Here is a 27,958-nt window from a genome sequence, read left to right on the forward strand (position 1 = left end):
AGTGAACCTTGAGGCCTTCAAGACCTGGCCGGAAACACCCTCCTGTGTGTATTTCCTTGTCATCTTTCTTGTTGTGCTGATGGCGTCAGAGGTGCATGTCATCCCAAGGAGGGAGAAGGCCGATGGTGGAGAGACTCTGGGCTCCTGAAGAACACAGAAAGGATTTCAGTCTCCAATCTGAAGATCCACTCAGCACTGTCAAGGGGGGGACCTCTGTGGTGACAGGCTACCAAAACCTGGGGAGTTACATGGTCATTCAGCGTAATGTAATATAGCTCCGTACAGCATGTTGAAATGACCAAGTTCACTTGAATAGTGATCAGCCTAAAACCTTTAAAGAGGACCAAAGAGGCACCTGGCTTCCTCAGGCACTAGGATCCTTGATCTCAGGGTTATGAGTTCGAGGCTCACATCAGTCACAGTTAACTTAAAAATAAAACAAAAAGCGTACACAGGAATAAAATCAGTGAGGCTCAAACAACGAAGCTGGTCTGTGCTGGGACGGATCCTGTCTCCCGTTCATTCAGCCACTGGGCACTGCGCACTCAGATGGTGCCAGGGCTTATCAGCCCAGCGGGTTCTCCTCGTGAGAGCTCAGGGTCTAGAGCAGAAGATGGACAAACGAGAAACCAAAATGTGAACGGGAAAAGCGATTGCTCCACAGCAAAAGAGCAAGGGACACAACTAAGGCCCAAACTCCACCCGGTGAGGGGTATGACAAGGCTGTGCTGAGATGACACGGAGAATTCCTGCGGGAGGAAAAGAAGGAGACAGCCCTGCACAAATGCGAGTGCATTCCACCTGGCGGAGGGCACCATGGAGCAGAGGACTGGAGGTTAGAAAAGGGGGCCAGGGTGGCCAGAGAAGCTGAGGAAGGACCAGAGTGGGAGGGGAGGAGGGCCAGGGCCCGGGAAGTTGGTCAGTATCAGTGCCCTTCTCCCAGGGCTGTGTGACCACACTTCCCCACACTCAGTGGCTGAACCAACAAATGCTGCCTCGTGGTCTCAGGGGATCAGGAATCCAGCAGTGCTCTGCTGGGGGCTCCTGCCAGAGACTCTCCTTAAACTGGGCTGCTGACAACACCAAGGGAGGACCTGCTTCACCGAGAACCTGAGCGCACTCAGGGGCATGGGCCAGATACAGCCCATCTCAAAGACCTGACTTCTGTCTGCTGTGGGCCCACAGGGCTGGGCCATGTGCGTATGTCTGGGTCATGGTTCAACCTAGGGGCTTGTGCTCCAGTATGAAGATTGGAGAGAGAACATGGATCCGAGTTAACATGGGGCTGGGCAATGAGTTTTCGAACAAAATCTCAGAAGGGCCTTTGGGTCACGTGGCCACGTTCTGTGACATGGAAGTGAATCACCAAGTCCAGACCACACTCTGGGGAGGGGTCACACAAACATGTCTACACAGGAGTTGTGGAACCAATGGAGCCCCCGAAGAGAGACTGTGAAGATCCCTGAAGGGTCCGGGCCTTGCCCAGAATCAGACTGGTATGGATGCTTAGCCGGCTTGAACCCAGCTCTTTGAGTATCCTCAAAGTTGGGGTCCTGGATGCAACGTAGCCATTCACTGGGGGCTCTGGAAAAGTTTTTCTGGAAGGAAGTGGCTGTATCCTGGAAATGTTATCAGGCAGAGGGTGATCATTGGTCTTCTAGATAGGAGACATATGCCCAGGTTCTTGTCTGAGGAGGATCCCGGGTCATGGCGACCCACTGGATGGACCCCTATCTGCATCACACACTTTGGAAAGGAGAGAATGGCCTGCATCCCGGGACAGGCGGTCTCTAGGGCTAAGGGCACATTCTGACCATCAAGGGCCAAGACTCCAGTCCCTTCTTTAGGGTTTGCATTGAAAAGGCAACGCCTAAGACCTTGGGAAGCTATTACCCAGCCCTCTGTAAGTGGGGCTGTCCTCTTCTGGGACTCCAGAATGTGAGCACCGATGAACACATGTGTGCACACAGGAGCTTGTGTGCTGGTGCACACAAACACACACCCCAGGAGGGACTGTGGGGTGGGATCTGATGAGTAGCAGATTCCAAGACGTTGACAGGAGGGAGGAAATTGGGTGGGAGGTATTTCCTACCTGTGACAGCACTCCTCTAACATCATAGCTATTATCCAACCTATGCCTGTGGACATCTGATAGAAAGACATGCTGGACTCATCCATATTTGGCAAGAAGACCATCCCTGTCTGCCACAATGGCTTATCTAGGGTCTGAACCAGGTAAGAATAGAGACTTGTGTCTGAAACCAGGTGTGTTTGCAAGCTGGGGCCCTGGCTGCTCCCAGACCTTCCCTGGGGGCCTGTGAGAGGGGTGTGTTGGGGTCACTGTGTACAGATAAGATGTGTCCTTCCATCAGAAGGGGGAAGAGGAGATGGCAGATGGGAGCACTGTTTGTGTAGGGGTCCAATCAGGAGTGGGCCCCGATGGGGCATCTCAGGAAGTGATGTCACTGCCTGGATCACAAAGGCCTTCAGAACTTGGAACCCCTGCAACCAGGCAGCCAGTCTAGTCCAGTAGCAGGGTTACTGGACTCAGGACCTTGACACAGAAAGATGTTTTCCTGTTGTGTACCTAGTTTCTGGGGCTCTGGGTACCAGAACCCCCAAGAAAATGACTTGTTCCCATGCTGCAGACATTGGCTAAAACCACCCCCCCAATGCCGCAGAACCTTTCGAGGGAGACGCCATAAGGTACTTACTACTGAGGAGACTAGGCGATGCCCACCCCTCTGAACCGTCCTAGGGAAGCCCCATCCCTTTCTCTGGAGTTTGAGGGGAGGAGGAATATGTGGGGGTTCCTGCCCATGGGCTGGAGGAGGGTGAGCACAGTGGATGCCCTGGTGATCCCTTCTTGTTCACACCAATGTCATGGTGGGCAGGGTGCACAGGGGATTCCTGAGGTGACTCTGAGCTGTGCCAGAGCACATCCAAGGCCCTGAAGCTGGGCCACGTTTCTCTCCTTGGGGGAGGGCTCTACCACCTGGGCTGTGGTGTGTCTGGAATGGAGCGCCCTGGGTCTGAAGACCAGCAAAGGCCTCCAGACAGGGCTCTAAGTCCTCCTGCCTGCCTGCCGGGCACTGTATTTACAGAATGCCCCAGAGGACATGGTACAGGAGGTGACCGAGGAGATTGCCTGCTCTCCTTCCTCCAAGGACACGAAGCCGCACACGGCCAACAGAGTCTGGAGCTGGCTCAGGGTGAGTGCAGGTGCTGGGGAGACCAAATCCCGGGGCGCCCTTCAGCACCAAGGGACCCACTTCCTAGAAGCCAACCTGGCCTCCTAGAGTCCTGTACTCCCATGAATCTGCATCCCATCTCTTCCCCAAACCGGCCCACAAGGTTCTGCCCACGCCTTGGACAGAAGCACTGCCATTGTCCACATGCTTATAGGAGTATCATTAAAGAGACTTTAGACCAGGTTTCATCCCGTTGATTTAGACTCCTTTTGCCCTGGCCAAGGCATTTTCCTAACTCGTGCTCCCAGGTGCCCCCACTGGCCCAACAGTCCTTCCTCAGCTTCTGCAAGTCTGGATTGGGAGACTTTGATCCAAAGGGACATGGGGCCCATGGTACTCTGTCTCTTGCTCTGCGCTTTGGTATTGATGGAACACATTGTTGCCCCCCCCACCCCCCAAGGAAAAGGAACAGGGGCCTCACTGCACTGCACTGCACGGCAGTCCAGAAGGCTAGTCATTGATCACAGCCATGGAGCCCTTTACTGGGGCAGGACTGGATGTAATCCCCTTCCCTGGCCAAGGCACAGACTTCATCCTACAGCCTCCGTTCCTTCTTATCCTAAGCCCTCTCGCCTTAAACATCTCTGTGTTCTCGTCTCAAGAATAGGATATGTTGGGTGCCGGGGTGGCTCAGGGGTTTCAGCCTCTGCCTGCAGCTCAGGTCATGGTTCCTGGGTATCACAGTCCTGGGATCGAGGCCCATGTCGGGGGTGTGGGGTCCTCTGCTCAGCAGGGAGCCTGCTTCCCCCTTTATGTCTGGCTGCCTCTCTGCCTACTTGTCACCTCTCTCTCTGTCAAATAAATAAATAACAAGTCTTTCAAAAAAGTAAAAAGAATGGGCTATGTTATCAGAAATCACAGGATCCATGCCACTCATGCAGGGACGTGCTATCCATACTCCGCTCACAAAGGGACCTCAGATACTAGCAAGTTCAGACATCATTTCTTTCAATTCTTTGTATGGATACCAAGAACATTTTCTCATTGCCTTAAAGGCTTCTTAACTGATTGGCTGATTGATGGATTTGAGAGAGAGACAGGGGGAGAGTGGGGAGAAGTAGACCGAGAGACAGAATCCTCAAGCAGACACTGCCCTATGGACACAGCCCTATGAGGAGCGCAGCCTCAGAACACGGAGACCATGACCTGAAGCAAAACCAAGAGCCTTAGGCTGAACCCAATGAGACACTGAGTCACCCGATTCTTTTTCGGACTCTGGGCTCTCTTGTCCCACCTCTTGCAGAAGTCCCTGAGATCTGGGGGCTCATTCTGCCCTCCAAGCCCAAACCCTCCTGGTGGCCACAGCACTGACTCATGTCTCCTCTGATTCACCTCAGGGGAAAAATCGTTCAACCAGGAAGAGGAGGAAGACCTCGGTGCTGATGGCCAAGCGGGCCGACAAGCTGCAGGCCGCAATAGATCACCTGGTGCCTGCCGTCATCAGACAAGATCTACACTGTGTCCACACCTTTCTGGACACATACCGTCACTTGGCCACCACCCAGGAGGTGCTGGACCTCCTCTTTGCAAGGTGAGCACCCTCCCCTGCCCCTAACTGCTCTGTGAGATTTGGCCAATTCCTGTTGTGAGACTCTGGCAGGTCCCCAAGCTTCCCCAAGCTTCCCTTGCTCCTAACTGGGGCAGAGGTATTATAGGGACTCAGTGGGGTCTTGTAGGGAAAGGACACCTGGGAGCCTGCGCCAGTGGAAAATTCTGCTGGAGGGCCTGTGGGCATGCTCTTTGCTCATTCCTGTGCCCCTCATGATGAAGCCTCTGCCTCATCCCTGACTCTCACTATGATCTTGAGCTGGGCTCCTTTGCCACTGAAAGGGAGATCTGAGACTCCTTCTGGGGCCTGTGTCTGGCTGAATCCAGAGCAAGCATCCCTGGGGGTGAGCAGGGGCCGGGCCCACTCAGATGTCGGTGATGGGCTGGTTGGGGCCCTTTTATTCAGCAAGCATTCAGGAAGCCCCGGTAGGTGGAGGCGATTATCCAGGAGCTGAATGGGATCCCTGCACAGAACAGAAAGCACCCCAGGGCTGCAGGCTAGTCGAGGGTCTGGCGGTGAGAGCCAATATCCACAGACATCTCATGCGATGCCCCCTGGCCTCCTCTAGATTCGGATGTGTTTATTCCAGCTATGATGAGGTCGGCGGACCCCAGGAGCAGCGCAACATGTGAGTAAGCTTTGGCTGCTTTAGGAGGGCCTTCCCTCTCCACCAGGGTAGTGAGGGTCCTGTGAGTTTGAGGGGCTGCCGGACCTTCAGACTCACCTCGTTATTCTGCTTTATGGTAAATGTCTAAGAGCTTCTACTGGAAATTGGGAAGGTGCCCTGGGGAACTGGGGTAGGTGTGTGAGCACTGTGGGAGAGCAGAGGGGGATGGAGGACAGCTTCCACCCCTGAGAGGGTCATGGTCCATCCCTGCCCCCTCCCAGCCCTCTCTCTGCCCCAATTCTGGGACCCAGAACACAGGATTTAGGAACCATCGCATAGCAGTGTTGGCACCTGCACGCTGGGTGCTCAGAGGGGGCTCAGGGAGAGTGGTGACCCAGTAGAGCCCAGGGAGCAGCAGACATCCCACACCCTGTGGGAGGTGAGTGTCAGTGGAAACAGACCCACTCTCATGGCACCTAGTGACTGGGCAGAGGAGGTAACGGTGGAGGTATGGGGAGGGTCCTGGGAAGGCCTGGCTAGAGACAGAGTCCCTTTGTTCCCTCCTCGGTTGGATCTTCACTGAGCAGAGGCGAGTGCAGTGAGGGTAATTAAGAGGCCAGACACCACCCCTCCCCGGGCACATGCAGTTGAATTCAAGTGGCTCGTGGGCAAGGAGACAGACTGAGGAGTGTGTCCAGCTCCGCTAAGAAGTCCAGAAATGCTCCCCCCATTGACCAAGGACTCCCACTCCTAGCGGCTTTTGGCCAGCCTGCCGTGTGGGAGCAGGCCTTTCTCGCGCAGGACTGCCAGGTGGCACGTGGACAAGGAGTCCGACTGGTCTCAGACAGGACAGGAGCTGACAGCCCAGGGGCCCAGGTTCCCACATAGGTTCCCTGGGATTTTGGTTTGGATGCGTACCCTGTTCTCTGACTTCTCTGCCTCCATGTCTGTCCCCAGGGCCGTCTATGCCATCCTGAACACCTGGGTGGAAAAGTATCCAGGGGATTTTGTGCAGCCTCCGGAGTTTCCCAGCTTGCATACGCTGCTGGCCTACCTGCAGGTCAATGTGCCGGGCTCGGACCTGCAGCGCCGTGCCCAGCTTCTGCTTCCAGAAAGGCAATGCGCTCCTGAAAATACCACGGAGCCAGAGGCTGGGGGTGAGGAGGACTGGGGGTGACTGGTGTGGGCCTGAGGCGGAGGCAGGGTGGGCCACCCTGAGGAAGCCTCCGTAGATTGTAATTGGGCTGAAGAGAGTGAGTCGCCTCAGATCCCTGTCCCCATGGGCTTCCATCGGGGACACCTTCGGGGGCTGGGTCTTGAACGCAGGCCATGCTGAGTGGTGGGGAAAGGGAAAGGCAAAAGGGAAGTCAATCAAGCTGATGATGCTTTTTCTTCTTGGAGCTACAGCACCGGCCCCAGAGACAGATCAGGATGTGTCTCGGGAAGTTGTTCCACCAGCCACTCTGGCACCCGCTGCACCTCTGGGGCCTGAGCTGGCCCCCGCCATCCCTGCTATGGCTGCTCACTATGGGTTAGGAAGACCAGTGACCCCCCCTGACCCATTGGGGCCAGGGCAGATGGTCATCAGGGCCCTCGTTCACTTCTCTGCCACGGAAGAGCCACCAGGCCTTTTGACTTTCCTGGATGACCAGCAGGGTCCTGCCACCGAGCTGCCGCCACCTGCCTCCGTGGAGCAAGCAGGCTCGGCCCCCGAGTAGCAGCTTGTGCTGGCTGCAGCTCCAGAGCACGACTCCCCCTCCCCCATCATTTCCTTCTTTATTGTATTTGTGTTCTGTGCTCACCTCTATAATTACTTCATAGATGTTATTTATTAAATAAAGTAGAATTTGAGTTTATATAACATTTTACTCGCATCCTTTGCAGTGGTATATGGAGGTTTTATTAGGTCCATTCAGGGTGTTGCACCCCCATGTCGTTCTACGACGCTTCCATCACAGAGACACCCACGCTCCTCATCGCTCACTGCTCTGTCCCTCCCCCAGTCCCTGCAACCACTGCTCTTCTCTCTGTCTTGGCCACTTCACCTCAACTTGGATTTTCCTCTGCCTGGAAAACTACAATATGGCCTTCTGTGTGTGTCTGCAGAACATAAGAGTGATTCCCCTCTTTTCAAACTTTTGTAGAGACGATATAGGTATTTTCGTTTTTCTGAATCTTCTGCCAAAACAAACTATGAAACAGCACAACACAAAACAAATAACTCTTTTGTCTGGTACACCGTCAGCTAACTGCAGAGAAAGACCCTCCCTTTTGAGAAAGAGCAGAGCTGCTACCCTGTGTGGTGTGCGACGTGCTGGAAAGAGCCGCCGGTACCCAGAGAGCAGTGGCCCTCCCAATACCTGGTTGTGTATACTGGTCTGCACACAACACACAACCCCAGGAGTCCACAGAATAGTGACCTTGGACTGATAGACACCCTTTCGATACAGGCAGACCCCCCAAAGAGATTTCATTATCCCGTGTACTGTTCATCTGAAATATCATTGTTCTTTGTGATTCACCTGAAAATGCTCCGCCCTGGGGACAGACATGGAGGCAGAGAAGTCAGAGGACAGGGTACGCATCCAAACCAAAATCCCAAGGAACCCATGTGGGAACCTGGGTCCTGGGCTGCCAGCTCCTGTCCGAGACCAGTCAGACTCCTTGTCCACCTGCGACCTGGCAGTGCTGCCCAAGACAGGCCTGCTCCCACACGGCAGGCTGGCCAAAAGCCGCTAGGAGTGGGAGTCCTTGATCAATGGGGTGAGCATTTCTGGGCTTCTTAGGGGAGCTGGACACCCGGAACACCAGGTAACAAGAACTAAAGGAGCGCCAGCACGGCCTGGCCACCAGCAGTGGTGTGCACATGCTCGGCTCCTGCGCCGCCGAGGAGACCACTTCTCCCCCACTTGTGTGGGACCGGGCCTTTCTGACATGCTGTGTTTCAAGTGACAGTTCAGTGTATCAGGCTGAGTACTCAAGAGGATAAATGAGTTCCCTCTGCTGGCTGAGCCCTCACCATTAGGTAGAACGGCCATGGTTTCATAGCAACCATTCCAATCTATGCCTACAGGGCCCTGAGATACGAATTCTGTTACTGTTTCAGGCCTTTTTGGTCTTTTTCACTACCACAAGGACAAGTCAGTAAGTTAGATGATAGACAGATGAATTCCATTAATCTTGGATTTTTCTGCTATTCTTTACGTGAAAGTACTTTAAAAATATATATATCTCACATAGCAATATACAAATGCTAGTTATTACAAATTACATCCAAATGAAGCTAGATGTCTCAGAAACTGGCATTCTTATTGTTTATTTTTATTTAAAAAAATCAGTCATTTTCCTACTTGGCTCAGAATCAGAAAGTTTCATCATAGTTCAGTTTTAGGATTCCTCTAAAGTGATCTAGAAACAAAGACAGAAATACACATTCTTCCAACTTCAATACCAAAGTATATACAACACTCATCAGGAGCTGAAACACTTTCATGAGCAGACAATGACCAACTACAGAATGTCCTGGTGGGTTACAGTCCCGAAGGTGGTGAGAAGACCTACTCTCGGACACCAGTGGTTTGGCTGAAAGAGTCTTTCATGTCCAATGAAAACTGAGTTCTGACATCCTGCCTTTTTAGAGAGAGTTAACAAGATAAAGAAAGGGGTTTTAGAAAAGCTTTTCAAAAGGCCCCACACTTTGACCTGTTTTTTCTGCTGAGAAATGCACACGAAGTCTAAGCATGTACACGTGTGGTAAATGACAGCTTTTCTAAAGCAAGAGCATGAACATCCAAATCTCATGGCTGGTCCACTTGAGAACCTTCTTAATAGTCATGGACAGAATGGCTTTATTCATTTTTATAAACAGATACACCAAGTCTTTTTAGCTTAGTTCTTACTATTAAATTTACCTTTAATAAGGTAAAGGGTTTATTTTTTAAGAATGTTTTAATTTTTTAAGAATTAAAAAAAATCTTTTTTACAAACTCATGGCCCGGAGAACAAGACCTGAGCTGAGATCCAGAGTTGGATGCTTAACCGACTGAGCCACCTAGAGGCCCCTTAAATTTATCTTTTAAAATATAATAACCTAAGGAAAAAAATACCCTTTTCTTCTATAACTTGATATGCCATTGCCACTTCATCTCTGACCAGGACCTTCCCCCTCACATCCTGGACAAATGAATTTACTGTGTTCCATACTGAGAAATGTTGTCACTACGATTATTCCATGAAACTGCTGAAACGCTGTCAGTACCTTGGAAGCCCAAGCCACATGATCCACGACGGGGACCAGCTGGAGTCCTACTCATTCTCGCTGAAGGTGCCTGGCTGCTCTTCGGTAGCCTGGGCTGCCTCCTCGACAGTCTGGACCTCAAGTGCTTTCAGGACAGTAGCAGGGGACGCGGCGCTGGCTTTTAGCATAGCCATGGCCTCACTGTGACTTCAATTGTTCAAATCAATGCCATTGATATTCAGCAATATATCACCTGTCCAAAGGAATAAACAAGAAAATGAGATGAGCTACCAAGTCATTATCTTCCCTATACATCCTGTTATTTGTAATTTTTTCACATCTCTGTCATTCTTATGATATTGAGGGAAAAATCCAATTCATGGAAAACATTCGAAAACAACTCAAAGCTTGAAGATAATTTCATCATATATAGGAAAAAATGTGGTTTGAGGCACTGTGATTCGACTGGAAGTCCAAGTCATTAGACCTGGTTTTGCTAATGTGCAGGACCTGGGCATGTTCATTTCTCTTCTTTGGGCTTCAGTGATTTCTATAGTTCTTTCCTGCTCAAAAATTATTTGATCTTTTGCTCTTAGAAATGAATTTTTAACATATCCTGTTTTAGAGTTACACAGTTTTATAGATATAGTCCTACAGAGTTTGCTCAGCGTGGATGTATCAGAATACTTAAAGAGATCCTTGGGTCTACACAAAGAAATGAAACTTGTAATTTGAGCATCTTTTGCTTAAGGAAGAAAAAAAAGTGTTTGTTGCCCTGCCAAGTAATATAATAATAATAAAAAAAAGGCAACGAGGATTATATAAAAGGTTAGGAAGGAAAGGATGAGTGTTCTATTTTTTAGAGGGTTTTTTCCAACATAAAATAATGCAATGATCTAAATAAACATTAGAAAATAATGGAAAGGGTGCCTGGGTGGCTCAGTGGGTTAAAGCCTCTGCCTGCAGCTCAGGTCATGATCCCAGGTCCTAGGATCGAGCCCGCATCGGGCTCTGCTCAGCCGGAAGCCTGCTTCCCCTCCACCCACCCCCCGCCTGCCTCTCTGCCTACTTGTAATCTCTGTCTGTCAGATAAATAAATAAATTCTTAAAAAAAAAAAGAACGGAAACATCATCAAACTGCAGCAATTTTCCTTCCCATTAGGCGTTTTTCTAACCTTAGAGAGAGGTTTTACACTTATATATGGAAGGGACACTTTAGAAGATTTTTAAAAAATCATATTTAATAGAAAATTTGGGGAATATTTGTTACTTTTTTCAAACATGAGTTGCATGCAGGGAGAAGATGGGAAGAGTTTCACTGTTCCCAGCCCTTCCTATCTTACCTCTTTTGATGCGGCCATCACGTGCCAGACAGCCATGAGCTGGCACACTGGTTACAAGGATGGGCAGTTCACCACTCTTGCTTCCTCTGCCCCCTGCCACTATCATTCCCAGGGACTCAGGTGGTTCCTTCTTTACAGTAATGTGTTTTTCTTGGCATGTAACACACTGGGTAAGATCCTAACACAGGAGAAGAAAATTCATTGCAAAATAAATAATACATAGCTGAAGTAAAGTAAGGAAACTGAAGGAAAAAATACCATGGCAATGATAAAGTCACTGTTAAAATCAGTTACTGAAGAAATAATACACAGTTCCTCACGGTACAAACATGACACCGAACACTGGGGATCACAATGTCAGACTTTGGATGGCTGTATTTTTATATGACTATGTATGGAACAGAAAAAACTCAGGACTGTTGACATGTGGAAGTCAAAATAGGGCCAATTCTACAAAGGTAAATAATGCACTTGAGTTTTAAGATTCTGAAGACAAGCTAATTAATTTTATTTCTCTCTCTCTCCTCTATTCTTTGAGAGAAATGGTGACAGAATAGTACAAAAGTAAAGTGCGGATTTAGTTAACTGCCAGAAAAAAGCTATAGATCTATCTTCTGTTTCTTACTCATGAGAATGCTCGGTCATGAAATGGGTGTAAACTGATCTTCACAACCTTCACGGAATGCTAGAAGGATATAAAATAACTGAATTTTTGAAAAAGTTAAGGAAGAGAAAAATTCTCCAACAAACTGTGTTCTCAGGAAAAAGCAATTTTTACCGATATTGATTGTTTCTATTTATGGGGACACTCCTAGAAGAAAAGGAAACTTTAAAACATCACCTTTTTTTTAAATTAGAATGCTATAAAAAACAATGGGTACCTATGAAATATTAATATTAAATTAGCAATAGTAACTAACATTTATTGAAGATTTACTATGTGTAAAGCAAATGGCTTCACATGTATTATTTCATTTTCATGGTTTCATTACATTTCATTACAATGGTCCGGAGTGTAAATCCTATGGTTGGCCCCATTTTATAAAGAAGAGAATAGCCTTATTAGAAAGGTCATGTAGGGGCGCCTGGGTGGCTCAGTGGGTTAAGCCACTGCCTTTGGCTCAGGTCATGATCTCAGAGTCCTGGGATTGAGCCTCGCATTGGGCTCTCTGCTCAGCGGGGGGCCTGCTTCCTCCTCTCTCTCTTCCTGCCTCTCTGCCTACTTGTGATCTCTGTCTGTCAAATAAATAAATAAAATCTTTAAAAAAAAAAAAAGAAAGTTCATGTAATTTGCTCCAAATTATATAGCTACGCATGATCACACTGGGATTTGAGGTGATTCAAGTTTAAAAAATATACACATACACACACATAGTGTATATACATAAACATGTATTCATATGTAGTTGTCTATGTTCATACAGCATGGTGCTATATGCATCCACACTACAATGGTGCTATCCCATTAAGTGTAATAATGGAAGCTCCTATCTCAAAAGGTTCCTTAACACATATACTGTAACAGCATAGTGTAGATAACAAGATAACTATTACCACGACTAAAATATCAACAGCAGAACTAGATGAGTTCTTTTGCTAGAACTGTAACATTTCCTTTAGTGACACTGCTTCAGAGCGGACAGGTACGACGTGTCAGTCAAGCCCTGCACCGGCAGGGGTGTCTGCTCTTCTCTGCTCCTGAAACCAACACTCTGAAATTTTCTTGAGGGCACTACTTAAATAGCCTAGAGTTCCTAGAATTTTGACCTCATAGAAAACCTGTAAACGTCCACAGGTGGTATCATAGCATATGACATCTATGTTCGCATCCTTCAAAACTGGGCAAGACCCACGTGATTATGAAGACAATACAGGTAAACTCAGCTGGGAGCACATTGACTTCAACGCTTGTGTCTGTCAGGTATAGAGTCAATTAGAGGTGGTTGTTTTATTCCTCCAAATGGCTGAGATGTATGCATTTTAGCCAAACTTCACAGATTACTCTTGGTATACTTCATGGAAACTTCTAAGGGCTTAACACTGTATGAATGTTTCCAAGCAGGGGCTACGCAGGGGCTTAGTAATAGAGTAATGTGTGCTTTAATTTTTAACAATGATTATCCTCTGAACAGGTTGTTTTGATGAATTTGTATTTGTTTTCCCTAGGAGACCTTTATTTTTTTAAAGTAGGATTTGACATCACAAATGCTGTATGTTAATGGTAAATTGCTAAATTAATGCTTAAAATTACATTTCATGTGGCTGTTCTAACAAGCAGGTTTACAGAGCACCTAGAGTAAGAATTCAGCATTGCTATTTAAAACACCACCACTTGGGGCGCCTGGGTGGCTCAGTGGGTTAAGCCACTGCCTTCGGCTCAGGTCATGATCTCAGGGTCCTGGGATCGAGTTCCGCATGGGCTCTCTGCTCAGCAGGGAGCCTGCTTCCTCCTCTCTCTCTCTCTGCCTGCCTCTCTGCCTACTTGTGATCTCTCTCTGTCAAATAAATAAATAAAATCTTTAAAAAAAAAAATAAAACACCACCACTTAAAATTAAGGAAGAGGAACTAGTAAAAAGAAAAATATTTGTGCCCAAAACAAAAAAAAGGACATAAATCGTCCTCTATATGAACGCTGAAATGGTTAAGTAGTTCTTAAAACAGTCTTAAATTTGTAGCATTGTCTTTGAGCACCCATATTTCCACTTTCTGTAGAATTAATGGATTCAGTTACCAACTTTTGCCTTAATTATGATTCTTTACGAATATGTATATATAGGTAACTTGTAAATCAAGAACCAGCTATATGAACAACTCTATTCAAATTCCTTTTCGAAACAATAACTGCTTTTCGTAGTCATCATTGTGAAAGCAAAATTATAGGTTCCCTTCACACATTTCATTTTCTGTTCAAAAATAAGATGAAGTTTGTGCTTATAATTTCTTAAAAGTTTTAACTGAACAAAGACCAGTGACAAGTTTATACTTCAGCTCAGAAAACAAGATAAACCTGATGATCCAAAAATACTTGTGCCTTTAAATGATGCTTTCTTGGGGCGCCTGGGTAGCTCAGTGTGTTGAGCCACTGCCTTCGGCTTGGGTCATGATCTCGGGCTCCTGGGATCGAGTCCCGCATCGGGCTCTCTGCACAGCAAGGAGCCTGCTTCTCTCTCTCTCTCTCTCTCTCTCTCTGCCTGTCTCTCTGCCTACTTGTGATCTCTGTGTGTCAAATGAATAAATAAAATCTTAAAAATAAATAAATACAAAAATAAATAATGCTTTATTGGGCTCCTGTGACATTACAGAGTTATTCTCTCAAATTGTACTTACATTAAGAAGCCACTTTAAGTTAAACATGTGTTTCTCAAGTCAGTCTCCTTAAGTAAAATTAAATTGCTTTGCTAAATTAAAACTTATTTACTGGTCTACTTAAAAACTATAGGAAGTAAAAACAAACAAACAAACAAAAAATCGATAGGAAGTTTCCGATGTGTGATTTTCACACAGTTGGTAAATAGCATCATTGTAAAAATTCTGGCCTACTAGAAGTTGAGTTCAAATGAAAGATCAAATGAAGTAAATAACACTGAGAACACAGTAAAGTGCCACTGATTTTTGACTTCTACTGATTTCTGCATCCAAAGTGAGACAACATCAGAATTTTTGGCACAGATAAATGACCTAGGAATATATTATCAAAGCACTGAAATATGAAAGATGCAGCAAAAAGCTCAACATACGGGAATTTAAAATGATCTAGGGTAGTATTCCTATGAACTGTAACATAAAAAGAAATGCTTTATGTGTTTTGCATGTACGTATCAGAAAGTATAATTTATGCTTCATATTCACATAGGGAATTCTGTTGTTGTAGGCAACCTGCCCAACGGCTAAGTATGGACTTGTTGGTCATTGTCTTTTTTTCAGTTACATAACCTCCTGTTACAACTGAATGAGCAAACCAAGATAAATCCCACTTTCAAGCAGGACCAAACAAAGAAGTCTTTCTAGAAGATCAAACACTTCTCATCAATCTGGCAGAGGGACCTTCTTACTAAGAAACCACCCCTAGTGGCTGAGGAACAGACTGTACAGGGACTCTCAAGGTAGCCAAACAACATTCCACACCCCCAAACACCTTGTGTTCACCTTTTCCAACAGAGTAACAGCCCTCATTTAAATCTTACCAAGGATTCCCTGAGGGCAGATGAATGAAAACATGCAAACTCGAGGCCTCACCTTGTGTGAGCTGGGACTGTTGTGGTACAGCAGCTGTGCATGGTGCCGGCTGCTACTCTGAGCTCCTGCGTCCTGGACAGGGTTACCAGGCTGGGATTTCCCCGGCCTAGCAATTGTTAAATCCACCCTCTCGCCACTAGCCTGGAGAAAACACACATATATAATCACCAGTCATTAATGATGCTTCTCACTTAAAAAAATTATAGGGAGGGTCATTTTCAATGCACTTATCATCGCTGTATCAGAGCCTCACCTGAGTGGGGACTGCAGGCCCCTGCTGGGGGTGGGGCAGACGAGGGAGTTCATTTCAGGAGCTAATACTTTAAAACTTCTGCAGGTAAAAGAGGCACACACAGACCTCTTGGGTAAACCTTTACTAATCCTGGAAATACCAAGGATATAACCAAAGCAAAGCCTGGGTTTTGATCTCCCCATGATTTCTTGAAGGGTAACTGTCTTTTTATACTTCCCTCCCCTGCAAAACTGGCCTTGGCACTGAGAGAAAGAGAGCAAAGAAGATAAAAGGACGAACGGATTCTAAACTGGATTACAATCCTTTGTGATTTCTGAAATAAATTCCAAGATGGCTACTTTGAGACTGATAATCAATGAAACTACGTGTAGCTCTGTTTGCACACACTACAGCTTCGAATCGAAAATAGGGATCAGCTTAAACAGTCCTGAAAAAATGATAACAAAGGTCCTGTAAAACAGGATTAGTATTTATATACATCACAAATTGTGTGCGTATATATGCAACATGTGCACTCACACATAAATGTAATTTTAGAGGTGATGCCAACCACGTTGAATTTAGAGGTCCATTATCTGTATTTATAGATCTAGATCTGAAACACAGATTCACATCTATTATACTTTTTAAAGCTATTTTATCTTTGCTTTTAACGTACAGGCCTGGTCTACTTGATGCTGATTCTTGGTCATGACTACAACTTTCCAAGTTTACTATCATTTCTATGGGAAAATTTGACAGCCTGCTTTCAAGAAGCTGTGGTGGAAAGTAGAGCACTCCTCCCCCATGACTGCAGTCAAGTTGGAAAAGGAGTGAAAACCATAATTTTAAAAAAATGATTTTATTTATTTGAGAGCGAAAGCGAGAGAGCAGGGTGGAAGGGCAAAGGAAGAGGGAGAAACCGACTCCTCGCAGAGCAGAGAGCCCAATGTAGGATCTGAGCCGAAGGCAGATGCTGAACCACGGAGCCACCCAGGTGCCTGAGTGATAACCAATTTTAAGGCCCTATTAAAGTCACTTACTTATTCAAGTATTTCATTAAACTAGTTTCAGACAATTCTTCCAATAACTGAAAGAATAACACTCCTCATGTGGCCAGAGTCTGGGGATTTGATCTAACAGGCAAATTCCAAATAGAACGCTTACAATCCAGATATTTGAGATTCTGACACTTCCCAGTATTAGATCACACGGTGTGAAGGGTGAGAAACCCCTGTGATCTCATTTCAATATTAAGAATTGTTTGCTTTACTACCTAACCCTCCCCACTACCAAATACTCTATAACCAGTAATTTAGCTTTATGGGAAGACCCCTGCTCATGCAAACCTATTAACAAACAAATCCCTGATCTTTTATGATTTCTTAAAAGACAAAATTCTGGGTGTGTGATGGAAGTGGACATATAAGCTTTAAACGATGGGCCAACATTTGGGTTTAGGCCAACTGCTTATCTAACTCTTCAGGGTTTCAAGCACAACAAAAGAATTCTGTTAAAGTCAAGATTTTTAAAAATGCAGGATGCCTAAATGACAATACCTGTATTTCATAAAATAGTGGCATGCCCTTTTGATGGGAGTATATACTGGTATGATCTTTCTAGAGGGAAGTTAAGCAAAATGTCTTAAACTTGAAAACAAAACATTAAAGTCTGTTGACAGGGGAGTGTTTACGTATGTTTTAGCACAACACACCTACTATACAGCTAATATCATAGTGCATCTATTTTTAGGGTAAGAAGGCCACAACATACAGCTGACATAAAGAAAGGGTGGCAAACTCAGAATTTGTAAGCTGACTGCATGTCTAAGTACCTACGTAAATAGGTACCTATTTATTTGTAGGCATATACAGAAAAATGACGATGTTCTTCAAAACTTTAATGTCACTATCTTATGGACTTTAGACTGACTGTGATTTTGATTTCCTTCTTCATTTTCTGTATTTTGTCTTCCTTAGTCTCCTTTTCAGACACGGAATACATGTTATTCTCAGAATCCAAAACATTAAGATGTTTTTCACAACGAAACAACTTGAGCAATATATTATATTTGGTATCATATATAAGTATCTGTATTCAATTTTTTTAAATCTCAAGTCTGGGACAAGAGACCAACGCCTGAATCTCCCTCCTAATGCAAGACGGCTACCGGGTGTGTGTGTTCCCATAGTTATAATGAACCAAACATTTGTGAAAAGGAGTAATGAAATGGGATTTAAATTTGGGTTTTCTTACACAGTACTTAAATCTTCATTGTTAATTCTGTTTACTATACACATTTCCCAGTGACTATCAACCTACTTTAATTCCTGATGCTCGATTATGTTACTGCTTGGTTTCCTTTATGCCAGAGTGTTTTCTTGTGCTTACTTAAAACAAAACAAAACAAACAAAATAAAACACCATACACATCTTTGTTTCACCCCTTCATTGTAGGAGATACCCATATCATTAAATGCTCTGGTAGGTTATAGAACCGGAAGGTCTGGCCTGGATTATTTTCTACTTTTTCTATCTTATTTTTAATAAAAATTTATAAAGCTGTTTTCTTTTTTTAAAGATTTTATTTATTATGTATTTATTTATTTATTTGACAGAGAGCAAGAGAAGGAACACAAGCAGAGGGAGTGGGAGAGGGAGAAGCAGATTCCTGGCTGAGCAGAGAGCCCCGATGTGAAACTGGATGCCAGCACCCTGGGATCATGCCTGACCGAAGGCAGATGCTTAATGACTGAGCCACCCAGGTGCCCCTCTACTTTACCTACTTTAATGTTCTTATTGAAAATTTTTGTTCTCTAATAATAACCATCTTTACTTCACAGGGATACTGTAAGAACACAAGTTATAATGTGATTGAAATGCTCTGAATGCTTTATAAAAAGGGCACTACAGAGATAATGAGTTCTTCTCAATAAAAATTGATTTTCCCCACTTGTATGGAGGTGAAGCGGAGAGTGAACGTTACAAGAGCAGGGAAGTCACAACTTTGGAACCACAGCTCCTTCAAGCTTTGCTTGTCTCACCTGTTAAATGTGGACATAAATGTGTTTTTTATGTGTGGGCTTAGGTGGAGCCCATGGAGCAAATGAAAAACCCATGTGCAAAAATAGAGCCTTCACTCTATAAAGAGCAAGGCTAAATGTTCACAGGGATACAGTTTTCCGGACAGGATTTTATCTGTAATGATAAAATCATCTCTTGTGCATTTTGAAGGATTTGGGGAGCCGTGTTTGATTTCCCCCATGAAATATCAAATATCCCTCAGGTTCTCATGTGACGAAAACATCGACATAAAGGCTGAGCACGTGGAATGAATATCCGCGTGTACCTGAATGATCTGGGCGGCAAGCTCAGGGGTTCCGAGCTTCAGGTCGTGTCCATTGATGGCGAGCACTCGGTCGTTGCTGCTCAGCCTTCCATCCTGTGCAGCCAGCCAGGCCCTCTTCCAACAGATCAAGGATAAAAACACCTGGTTCACCTGTCCTTTGAATGGGATAATGCCAAGTTGTTCACCAGAGTCCCGTTTGTGAAAGACAACGTGGAAGACCTCTTCCCAGGGAGAGCTACTGTCAGGGTGGCTGTAGGTCCGGCCCCCAAAGCACCGCTCTCCAGCACGCTTAGGTGCAGCGTGGAACAGGGCTGGGAAAGGGCGGCTCTGGCATAGTTGTGAGACATATTGTTGGTGTTACAGTTGTTGACCTGGAAGAAAAGAATTATGACTGAGGTGGGACAATCTTTTATCCTCTCAACTGGTAAACATTTATACGCCATTTCCAAAAGAAACGGACTTTGGAAAATGACATACAGTCATTATTTACAAAGAAAAGCCCTCTGAAGATGTTTTAAAATGCACAGTTCCTAAGCTTCACTCACAATGACTAGCACGAAGTAGAGAATGGCAGTTAGGATCTCAGGCTTCAGCGAGGGTGCTGAATCAGAGTCCCTGGTCCTGCCAGTAGCGGGATGTCTGAGGGTGTCCCCTGAGTGGTGAGATGGGTTTACTCTCCGCTTCAAGGGACCAGGAGGAAAATGCAGAGACAGCAGCAGCATGTGGCAAGTGCCAACAAAATACTAGTTCTAGTGGAACAGAAACTGAAGTTCTACTGGATTGATGTCAATCCTTGCTGCTCTTGGAGCCTAGTTTTTCTGTCTTCCCTTCTGGACATTTCTCTTGAAGAACTAAAAATCCTAGAGGTTCTAAGTTTGGTTTTAATGAAGAAGACAGCTATTCCCAACAGGATATCATAACCAAATCCACTCTTTTATTGACTCAGCAAGTTTGTCCTGGGTATCGACTCCAGGCACAGCTCTGTGAGAAGCCTGTCCCATAGTATGTAATAATGGCGGCTGCCATCCCCAAAGGAAGACACTGCATTTGAATAACTCTCTGTGACCAATTATGCATTAAGTGGTGAAGAGAAGGAATGTCTTCAGTACTTAGTGTGAGAAGAGGTCTGAATGGGTGAAAATGGCAGGGCAGGGCTTTCTGGATGAAGGTGGGGAAGCTGTAGCACAATGGGGACAGGCTGGAACATGGAGGGAAGCAAGGAGACTGCTATGTCTGGCTTTTCTGCTACATTATACATTCTATGAGGGCAGGGGTTGCTTTTTGCTCTTAATTATACCCTCAGCTCTGACCACCATGCCTATGATGTTTCAGTAATACACCGATGGCTACAGCTGAAAGAAAAAGCAAGGGTTAAGGCTGAGGGGACAGGTTGTGTAAGAGTTCAAAGAGGACCTGGACTATTAGATTAATCAGTATGGACTTGATTCTCTGGTCCAATCTATCCAGGAAAAGCAGAGTCACAGGTGAATTAACCGGACAATGTCGTACCGGATTTCAGAGCAGAGTAGGGAGGCAGGGGTTTTGATTCTCCTGGGTTAGACGTGAAGCAGTGAGGGCACAGACCAGAGAGATGGCAGGGAAAAGAGAAGGGGTGAATACCAACAGACCATGGGGAAGGACCCAGCAGTGAAATCGAGGAGGCAAGAGTCCTTGAGCTTGGGTTCCTAGAAGACATCTTTTCTCATTCATGCCTATTTCTTCTCTCCTAAATATCCATTCTTTTAGCTTCAAGTACCACATACACTTGTATGGGTCATATATCCAGGTCCATTTTCACATACACTCTAGAATTCACATGAACAGTGGAATTCTGGCCATCTCATGCTCATCAGTATGCCCTCTAACACAATATCATCTTGCCCGAAGCAAGTTCATTTGTTGGAGTAGCTCATTCTTTTTAAAGAGAAGAGGGAGAGGGTAGCACCAAGGATTAGTGCAGAGTCAGGCTGTTTGTGGATGAGAGTGCGTTTGAGAGCCAACAAGAGGTGGTCATGATTTCCGAATTCTATCTTAAATTTAATGCTGTAAGTTTTAAGTAACTTGTGCTGTGTGACCTGTCTTTTCTAGATTATAGAAATCCGTGTAGAGAAGGATGAATCAGACAACGAAGGTAACTGATGGATGGTACCCTGGGACTAGGGATAGAGCCAATGGGACAAGAGAATTTAGCAGTGAAGGTGGCCCCGAAATAGACAACCGTGGAGACCAAGCCAGGAGGAATCCAGCTGGCCTGGAGAGCCACACACTGAGGCACATGCGGGATCAAATTTAAGATGGGGGTAAAAATACATTCCATGAGTTTGGGGGAAATCGGAGAAATTACAGATAAATTATGATCTGTTTAGCACTAAAAAAAAAAAACAGTAAAACTTACCTTTTTATAAGTCAGATTCCACAGTACCCTAATTTCCTAAGTTTTAAATTGATGAATAAGAGCAACAAAAGAGGCAAGTTAACAAAATCATTTAAAAAATTGATACCTGAAGAATTGGGTCTCCAGCAAGAAGTCTTCCATCTTTGGCGATCACCCCATGCCGACAGACTTCCTGGATAACAAGGTTGATCAGTGGCCTTTCATTGCCGCCCACAATGCTAATTCCTAGCTGAATATAAGGATCAGACCGGTGAATTTCAATTGTAGGAATTATAATTATGCCTTCCGGAAAACTAACCGGCTGCTGCATAGCTGCCAAGTTAAAAACGAGACGGAGAAAAACAGGTGGAAAGAAAAATGTTTTATATTTTGATTATCTTCACGTAAGTAAGTTATCGTCTATCATTAGTGATGACCTTATGTTAATAGATGATTCATAACAAAGCAATACCACGGGATAAGAAAAACAGAATGACCAAAACACCAATAGGTAAGATTAGCAAAACACTTCCTCTTTGAAAGGTGATCAGTAAATAATCAACAAATAACTACTATGCATCAGATCACTAGGGACCACACAGTGATCTGATAAAGAAATATACAGAAAATATCATCTTGTCCTAATTGATCAGATTGACAAAATATCAATATACAAAATATCATCTTGTCAGTTGACCCATGAAACAGCTGTAAACAGTGCAAGGCAGTACATATGAAATAAAAAAGACAAACTCTGTGACATACAATCACCGTAGTGGTTGACAAAATAACCACATTAAGCAAGAAGAGGAGGGTCTTGATCTGAGCAGTAGGAGATAGAAGAATTGTTATAGCCAAGGCTGGGAAAACTGGGATTTGTAGAAAAATTGGAATTTTCATAAGAGATAAACCTATTTAAAAGTAAGACAAAGGGCCAACTACTAAGATATGCCCAAGATCTAGGACTAGAGGTTTTCTGCCTGTTTCCTGGTGGGTCATGTAGACAGATCAGTGGCTGCTACCAGAGGACAGCAATAGTCAGACACGTGGCCTTGGGAGTCAGATACATACCTAGCCATTTCGTGGCTCTCAGACTTTGACCAATGACTCCCTGACTAAGTTTCCTCATCATTAAAAAAAAGCCAGTATTGGTACAAGCATTTAATAAGTTAATATATGTAAAGTGCTTGGCACAGTGCTGACACAGAACAAGCACGGAGGCTGAGGTATTTTTTTGTTCTTCTTGATGCTGTGGATTTCTTAGTCAAGAAGCAATAGGCATCAAAACAAACAAACAAAAGAAGCCTGCTGATGACCAGTGAATTTGTGGACTACAACAGAAGAGGGGGAGGGGGAAGGATAAGCCTCAAGGTAAGACTCCCTTTCTGTTTCTAACCGGCAAACTGTTAGACTTGTACACTTAAAACGTGAATATGTGATATGTGAAGCATATCTCAGTAAAATTATTTGTTGAAGAGGAAAAACAACAACAACAACAACAACACCCCATGTAGGGAAAGTAATAGGCAGTACTGAGAAGAAAGGAAATATCTGATTTGAAAACAGATGAAAAGCAAAAGCAAGGTGAAGAGCACATACTGTCAGTGGCCGTGTTCTCCTCGAAGGTGGGGTTGTCCAGGCCAGGCTCCTCAGTCCACGGGGGCAGAGACGCTGATATCAAGCTGCGCTCAGCAGGTGCTGTGCCTGTCCCTGAACAGTCCGTTTCGAGGGATAAAGTACCTGGAAGATCTATTACAGTGGTTCCATTTTCATTCTCAATCTCTGTCTGAGCTTTATCAGTTTTCCTCCTTTCTAGGGCAAGTCTCCGATGAAAAGCTCCAGGACATCTAGAGAGAGAGCATTAGGGGGTTCCCAGATGATTTGAAAGGAAAAATGATAGACAGCTTGTGCCCCAACAACAGAATAGCCACTGCTTCAATGCCAAACTCACCTAGAGGTAATCCACAAGTGGTATGTAATTCTGATTTTAACCTCTGATCAAACTGAGTTCCTACCACACTGTGTAGCAAACTTAAAACAGGCGTTGGCATAAATAGTGGCTTCGTGCATGTGTCAAAAAATACTTCAATAAAAACCTGTATTCGGATACATACTAGTCCCAGAAATACACCAGCACAGTTGACGGTACCCTGCAAATACTATTCTGAGATCCTGATTGCATAACCCCCTTTTCACAGGGATGGCTTAACTCCTTAACAGGAGTGGAAACAGCAGTCTTCTTCCACAATGTGCTCCTGCATCCAGACTTGGACCCTGAGTGACACTGTTCCTTTCCAATCTCAGGGCCAAGGGTACACATTCATTTATTAGTGAGAAGCAATACATCTGAGGCTCTGCCACTTGCAGAAAAGCAGAGCAAAGGCTCAAGAGGCTGCGTATGGTGGGTGGCGGTCTTATGTCTAGGACTGCAGACTTCATTCAATGATAGTGTGTTTTAAAATCTCAAATTTCATGAAAAATCAAGTATAGGATAAATTTATTGAAAACTGGAAGCTATCCCTTAGCTGTAAAAGTAATGAATTTCCCCTCACAAACTAAAGATAAGTTGTGGGTTTCAAGTTCTTGAAAAAGATTGCTATGGAATTTCTTTATCCAGTTTTTTCTCATTCCCGGTTTCCTCATCACCTTATTAAGAAAGAGGACAAAGGATTTCCCTTCTGCACTGTTGTGCCGCACTCCAGGAAATGTTCCTGCAAGGACCTGACAAGTAACGTGGAATATTGTATCACTGAGAAAAATTATTTTTGTCAAGTAAGTAGATTGCATGAGAAATGCATTTTAAAACTATTTCATTCAATAAAAAAATGGTGACAAAAAGTGGATCATAAAACAATACTTGAGACTAAAACTATAGGGAAAGATTCAATTCTCCAAATGCATATCACACACTGGTATCCATGTGCGTAACAGCCAGTCTTCGATGGAGAAACAGACTAGGAACAGGAAGTGGGAAGGAAACATAAGCAGAATGTGCACAGCTGAGAAAGAGCCTAGCTAACAACTACAAAATCCTACAAACTAAGTAACTGTAAAGCCCCTCTTATCTGATGCAAGAATAAATTGTTTTTTCTTTTCTTTTCTTTTTTTTTTTTTGTTTTGTCAGAGAGAGGGAGCACAGGCAGAGACAGAAAGAGAAGCAGGCCTCCTGCTGAGCAAGGAGCCCGATGTGGGACTCGATCCCAGGACTCTGGGATCATGACCCGAGTGGAAGGCAGCCTCTTAACCAACTGAGCCACCCAGGTGTCCCCAAGAATAAATTTAAAACTGGAACCCTGAAGTTGTTAGAGAGGTAAAGAACCAGGTATACTTACATCCCAATGGGACAGCAAATTGCTAAGAGGGACTAAAGACAAGTATTTTGTGTGATATCACAGAGAACTATGGAAGAACGCATTCATCTAGCACTCAGGAAGGTTACAGAAGACTACGCAACACCCACCTTTAAACAGATGGGGAGCTGGGCACACAGAGACGGAACAACTAGCCAGGAGGAGACGATGAAAGACTTCAAACTACACAAGGGAGGCAAGAGTGCCAACAAAGAAAAAATGACATAGATTATACCATAGAAAGAAAAAACAAGTACAGGGGCGCCTGGATGGCTCAGTGGGTTAAGCCACTGCCTTCGGCTCAGGTCATGATCTCAGAGTCCTGGGATTGAGCCCCGCATCGGGCTCTCTGCTCAGCAGGGATCCTGCTTCCTCCTCTCTCCGTGCCTGCCTCTCTGCCTGCTTGTGATTTCTGTCTGTCAAATAAATAAATAAAATATTTAAAAAAAAAAAAAAGAAAAAACAAGTACATATGAATGGCAAAAATCATGAGCCTCATTAACATTTATAACTAAGACATAAGACTGGCAAGTCATCAGAATTTTTAATAGTTAAAAAGCTTAATATGGTTTTTATTTAATGGATGACAGATTTTTAAAAACATATTTTTCTGCCTTGCTTGTACGATAGAGCAATTTAGCCAGCAAGTACTCTTAGGAAACAAACTAGTTAAGAGTATCAGCTCTTCCACTTATTGACAACCTCTTCCATTTATTAACAACCTCTCTGCCCATATTCTTCTTTATATAACAAAGATAAGACGGCCTAACTCATAGAGCTGTCATGAAAACTAAACTGGACTAATATAAATTGCTTAAAATACTGCCTCATAAATAATCAGAACTCAATACAAACTAGTGACTACTAGTATCATAGCAACTTAAAAGTACTCAAGCTAGGGCTCCTGGGTGTCAGTTGGTCAAGCGACTGCCTTCGGCTCAGGTCATGATCCTGAAACCCAAGACTGAGTCCTGCAACTCACTCCCTGCTCAGCAAGGGGTCAGCTTCTCCCTTTGACCCTCCCCCCTCTCATGCCCTCTTTCTCTCTCTCTCAAATAAATAAAATCTTTTTTTAAAAAGCACACATGCTATACAGTTTTCTTACAGTACATCTGTATCAAGTCCCCCTGCTTGTGCTCTTTTCCCTCTAATAAAGAAATAAAATCCTAAAATAAAACATAACAAATTGAGCATCAAAGTGAACCTTGAGGCCTTCAAGACCTGGCCGGAAACACCCTCCTGTGTGTATTTCCTTGTCATCTTTCTTGTTGTGCTGATGGCGTCAGAGGTGCATGTCATCCCAAGGAGGGAGAAGGCCGATGGTGGAGAGACTCTGGGCTCCTGAAGAACACAGAAAGGATTTCAGTCTCCAATCTGAAGATCCACTCAGCACTGTCAAGGGGGGGACCTCTGTGGTGACAGGCTACCAAAACCTGGGGAGTTACATGGTCATACAGCGTAATGTAATATAGCTCCGTACAGCATGTTGAAATGACCAAGTTCACTTGAATAGTGATCAGCCTAAAACCTTTAAAGAGGACCAAAGAGGCACCTGGCTTCCTCAGGCACTAGGATCCTTGATCTCAGGGTTATGAGTTCGAGGCTCACATCAGTCACAGTTAACTTAAAAATAAAACAAAAAGCGTACACAGGACTAAAATCAGTGAGGCTCAAACAACGAAGCTGGTCTGTGCTGGGACGGATCCTGTCTCCCGTTCATTCAGCCACTGGGCACTGCGCACTCAGATGGTGCCAGGGCTTATCAGCCCAGCGGGTTCTCCTCGTGAGAGCTCAGGGTCTAGAGCAGAAGATGGACAAACGAGAAACCAAAATGTGAAAGGGAAAAGCCATTGCTCCACAGCAAAAGAGCAAGGGACACAACTAAGGCCCAAACTCCACCCGGTGAGGGGTATGACAAGGCTGTGCTGAGATGACACGGAGAATTCCTGCGGGAGGAAAAGAAGGAGACAGCCCTGCACAAATGCGAGTGCATTCCACCTGGCGGAGGGCACCATGGAGCAGAGGACTGGAGGTTAGAAAAGGGGGCCAGGGTGGCCAGAGAAGCTGAGGAAGGACCAGAGTGGGAGGGAAGGAGGGCCAGGGCCCGGGAAATTGGTCAGTATCAGTGCCCTTCTCCCAGGGCTGTGTGACCACACTTCCCCACACTCAGTGGCTGAACCAACAAATGCTGCCTCGTGGTCTCAGGGGATCAGGAATCCAGCAGTGCTCTGCTGGGGGCTCCTGCCAGAGACTCTCCTTAAACTGGGCTGCTGACAACAAGAGGGAGGACCTGCTTCACCGAGAACCTGAGCGCACTCAGGGGCATGGGCCAGATACAGCCCATCTCAAAGACCTGACTTCTGTCTGCTGTGGGCCCACAGGGCTGGGCCATGTGCGTATGTCTGGGTCATGGTTCAACCTAGGGGCTTGTGCTCCAGTATGAAGATTGGAGAGAGAACATGGATCCGAGTCAACATGGGGCTGGGCAATGAGTTTTCGAACAAAATCTCAGAAGGGCCTTTGGGTCACGTGGCCACGTTCTGTGACATGGAAGTGAATCACCAAGTCCAGACCACACTCTGGGGAGGGGTCACACAAACATGTCTACACAGGAGTTGTGGAACCAATGGAGCCCCCGAAGGGAGACTGTGAAAATCCCTGAAGGGTCCGGGCCTTGCCCAGAATCAGACTGGTATGGATGCTTAGCCGGCTTGAACCCAGCTCTTTGAGTATCCTCAAAGTTGGGGTCCTGGATGCAACGTAGCCATTCACTGGGGGCTCTGGAAAAGTTTTTCTGGAAGGAAGTGGCTGTTGGCCTGGAAATGTTATCGGGCTGAGGGTGATCATTGGTCTCCTAGACAGGAGACATATGCCCAGGTTCTTGTCTGAGGAGGATCCCGGGTCATGGCGACCCACTGGATGGACCCCTATCTGCATCACACACTTTGGAAAGGAGAGAATGGCCTGCATCCCGGGACAGGCGGTCTCTAGGGCTAAGGGCACATTCTGACCATCAAGGGCCAAGGCTCCAGTCCCTTCTTTAGGGTTTGCATTGAAAAGAAAAAGCCTAAGACCTTGGGAAGCTATTACCCAGCCCTCTGTAAGTGGGGCTGTCCTCTTCTGGGACTCCAGAATGTGAGCACCGATGAACACATGTGTGCACACAGGAGCTTGTGTGCTGGTGCACACAAACACACACCCCAGGAGGGACTGTGGGGTGGGATCTGATGAGTAGCAGATTCCAAGAAGTTGATAGGAGGGAGGAAATTGGGTCGGAGGTATTTCCTACCTGTGACAGCACTCCTCTAACATCATAGCTATTATCCAACCTATGCCTGTGGACATCTGATAGAAAGACATGCTGGACTCATCCATATTTGGCAAGAAGACCATCCCTGTCTGCCACAATGGCTTATCTAGGGTCTGAAC

The 27,958-nt window shown here is 45.4% G+C and overlaps 1 protein-coding gene and 1 pseudogene across 3 annotated transcripts; one reads left to right on the forward strand and one right to left on the reverse strand.

Moving 5' to 3' along the window:
* Positions 1-2,040: 2,040 nt before the first annotated feature.
* On the forward strand, positions 2,041-9,082 carry LOC309857959 (ral guanine nucleotide dissociation stimulator-like). Of its 2 annotated transcripts, none has more exons than XM_082750654.1 (6): positions 2,041-2,235; positions 3,105-3,212; positions 4,589-4,782; positions 5,369-5,428; positions 6,365-6,564; positions 6,815-9,082. In XM_082750654.1, exons 2-6 carry the CDS (start codon positions 3,120-3,122, stop codon positions 7,123-7,125), a joined length of 858 nt encoding a protein of 285 aa, XP_082606780.1. In that variant the 5' UTR covers positions 2,041-2,235; positions 3,105-3,119; the 3' UTR covers positions 7,126-9,082. The 2 variants fall into 2 exon arrangements, with proteins under 2 accessions (XP_082606780.1, XP_082606779.1); XM_082750653.1 differs by lacking the exon at positions 2,041-2,235 and adding an exon at positions 2,443-2,706.
* On the reverse strand, positions 8,708-27,922 carry LOC309857964 (ligand of Numb protein X 2-like; annotated as a pseudogene). Its single transcript, XR_014316610.1, has 7 exons — positions 27,819-27,922; positions 22,779-23,026; positions 21,307-21,512; positions 18,806-19,176; positions 15,225-15,365; positions 10,988-11,165; positions 8,708-9,897 (listed from the first exon to the last, which is right to left on the reverse strand). The product of XR_014316610.1 is annotated as a ligand of Numb protein X 2-like (transcript).
* Positions 27,923-27,958: the final 36 nt, after the last annotated feature.

The sequence above is a fragment of the Mustela nivalis genome (assembly GCF_964662115.1).
Source record: "Mustela nivalis genome assembly, contig: HAP1_SCAFFOLD_1608, whole genome shotgun sequence".
Taxonomy (NCBI): domain Eukaryota; kingdom Metazoa; phylum Chordata; class Mammalia; order Carnivora; family Mustelidae; genus Mustela; species Mustela nivalis.

Bases quoted from the DNA above. Each gene is read 5' to 3' on its own strand.
- LOC309857959 (XM_082750653.1), top strand. From the start codon at position 2,569: ATGTTTTCCTGTTGTGTACCTAGTTTCTGGGGCTCTGGGTACCAGAAC. The intron at 2,707-3,104 runs GTACTTACTACT...CTGTATTTACAG, and splicing joins TTCGAGGGAGACGCCATAAG to AATGCCCCAGAGGACATGGT. The intron at 4,783-5,368 runs GTGAGCACCCTC...GGCCTCCTCTAG, and splicing joins CTGGACCTCCTCTTTGCAAG to ATTCGGATGTGTTTATTCCA.